Below are 1,045 nucleotides of genomic sequence, written 5' to 3'. Positions count from 1 at the left end.
TCCGTCTTGACGCGGGACGACTGGATGCGGCCGACGCTGGCTGAGGAGCTGGCCCTCTCCATGGACTTCAAGACTCTGACGGAGGGTGAGAGCCCTGGGGGTGGCAGCCAGTGATGTCCCCAGGTCCCCTGTCCCTGACACGGGCTCCTCGTGATGTCTGTGGGATGTTCCTATGTGCCCCATCCCCGGTGTCTTGGGGCTCAGCTCAGGGTGATGAGGACAGCAGGGGAAGGACACCCTTGGTGTGACACTGCCCATTGGGCTCAGCCTTGCTTGGTCTCACCCCTCCTCAGCTCTGCCCTGCACAGCCCCTGGAGACCCCCCGAGTCTGCCCCAGCCCCATGGGGACAGCAGTGCCACAGGGCAGAGGCTGGCAGTGGTGCTGAGACACAAAGGATGGGGAGGTCCCCAGGCTCTGCCCTGCTTTGGGGGCCAGGGGATGGGAGCCCAGATTTCTCTGCCGATCCCCAAATCCTGGTCTCAGTGCCAGGGGCAGAGGGGACCTTTGCCATCACTGAGGTTTCCACTCCCTGGCAGCCCCTTGCCCTGCAGCACGGCTGTATGTGGGGCTGCTCCCCCCTCCCCAGAGGACTCCCTGGGGGCTCGGAGGGACCTGGCCTCTGTGCAGGTTGAGCATCTTCACGTCTGAAATGTTCTCCCCTCTTGTGTGATGTGTCGTCTGCTCAGTGGATGCTACTGATCTAATAAATGTTTGCAGCTAACCCTGTCCTCCTCCCATCTCTGCTCCCCCAGCTCATCATTTTGGGGTCCCCCTGAGCTCCCACACACTGTGGGAGGCCAAGGGATGAGCTGCCCAAGGGGCTGGGGAGGGCAGGGTGGGCATTTAGGGTAGGATTGACCCATCTGTCCCCGTTTTATAAGGGTATGTAGCCACAGGACAAGGGGGGATGAATTAAAACTGGAAGAGGGAGATTTAGGTGAGACATGAGAAGGAAATTCTTTGTTGTGAGGGTGGTGAGAGCCTGGCCCAGGTTGCCCAGGGAAGCTGTGGCTGCCCCATCCCTGGCAGTGTTGAAGGGCAGGT

The 1,045-nt window shown here is 60.9% G+C and overlaps 1 protein-coding gene across 1 annotated transcript in view; it reads left to right on the top strand.

The window, feature by feature from the left end:
• Window positions 1-114, top strand: part of LOC104390240 (cytochrome b561) — an 11,383-nt gene extending 11,269 nt beyond the window's left edge. Inside the window, exon 5 of the mRNA XM_009999345.1 lies at window positions 3-114. Within this exon, the coding sequence (XP_009997647.1) occupies window positions 3-114 (112 nt within the window). The remainder of the gene's footprint in view (window positions 1-2) is intronic.
• Window positions 115-1,045: the final 931 nt, after the last annotated feature.

This window comes from Chaetura pelagica, unplaced genomic scaffold (genome assembly GCF_000747805.2).
Source record: "Chaetura pelagica isolate M959 unplaced genomic scaffold, ChaPel_1.0 scaffold625, whole genome shotgun sequence".
Taxonomy (NCBI): Eukaryota; Metazoa; Chordata; class Aves; order Apodiformes; family Apodidae; genus Chaetura; species Chaetura pelagica.
Note: the sequence above shows the minus strand (reverse complement) of the source record. Positions and strands in the feature narration are given on the sequence as shown.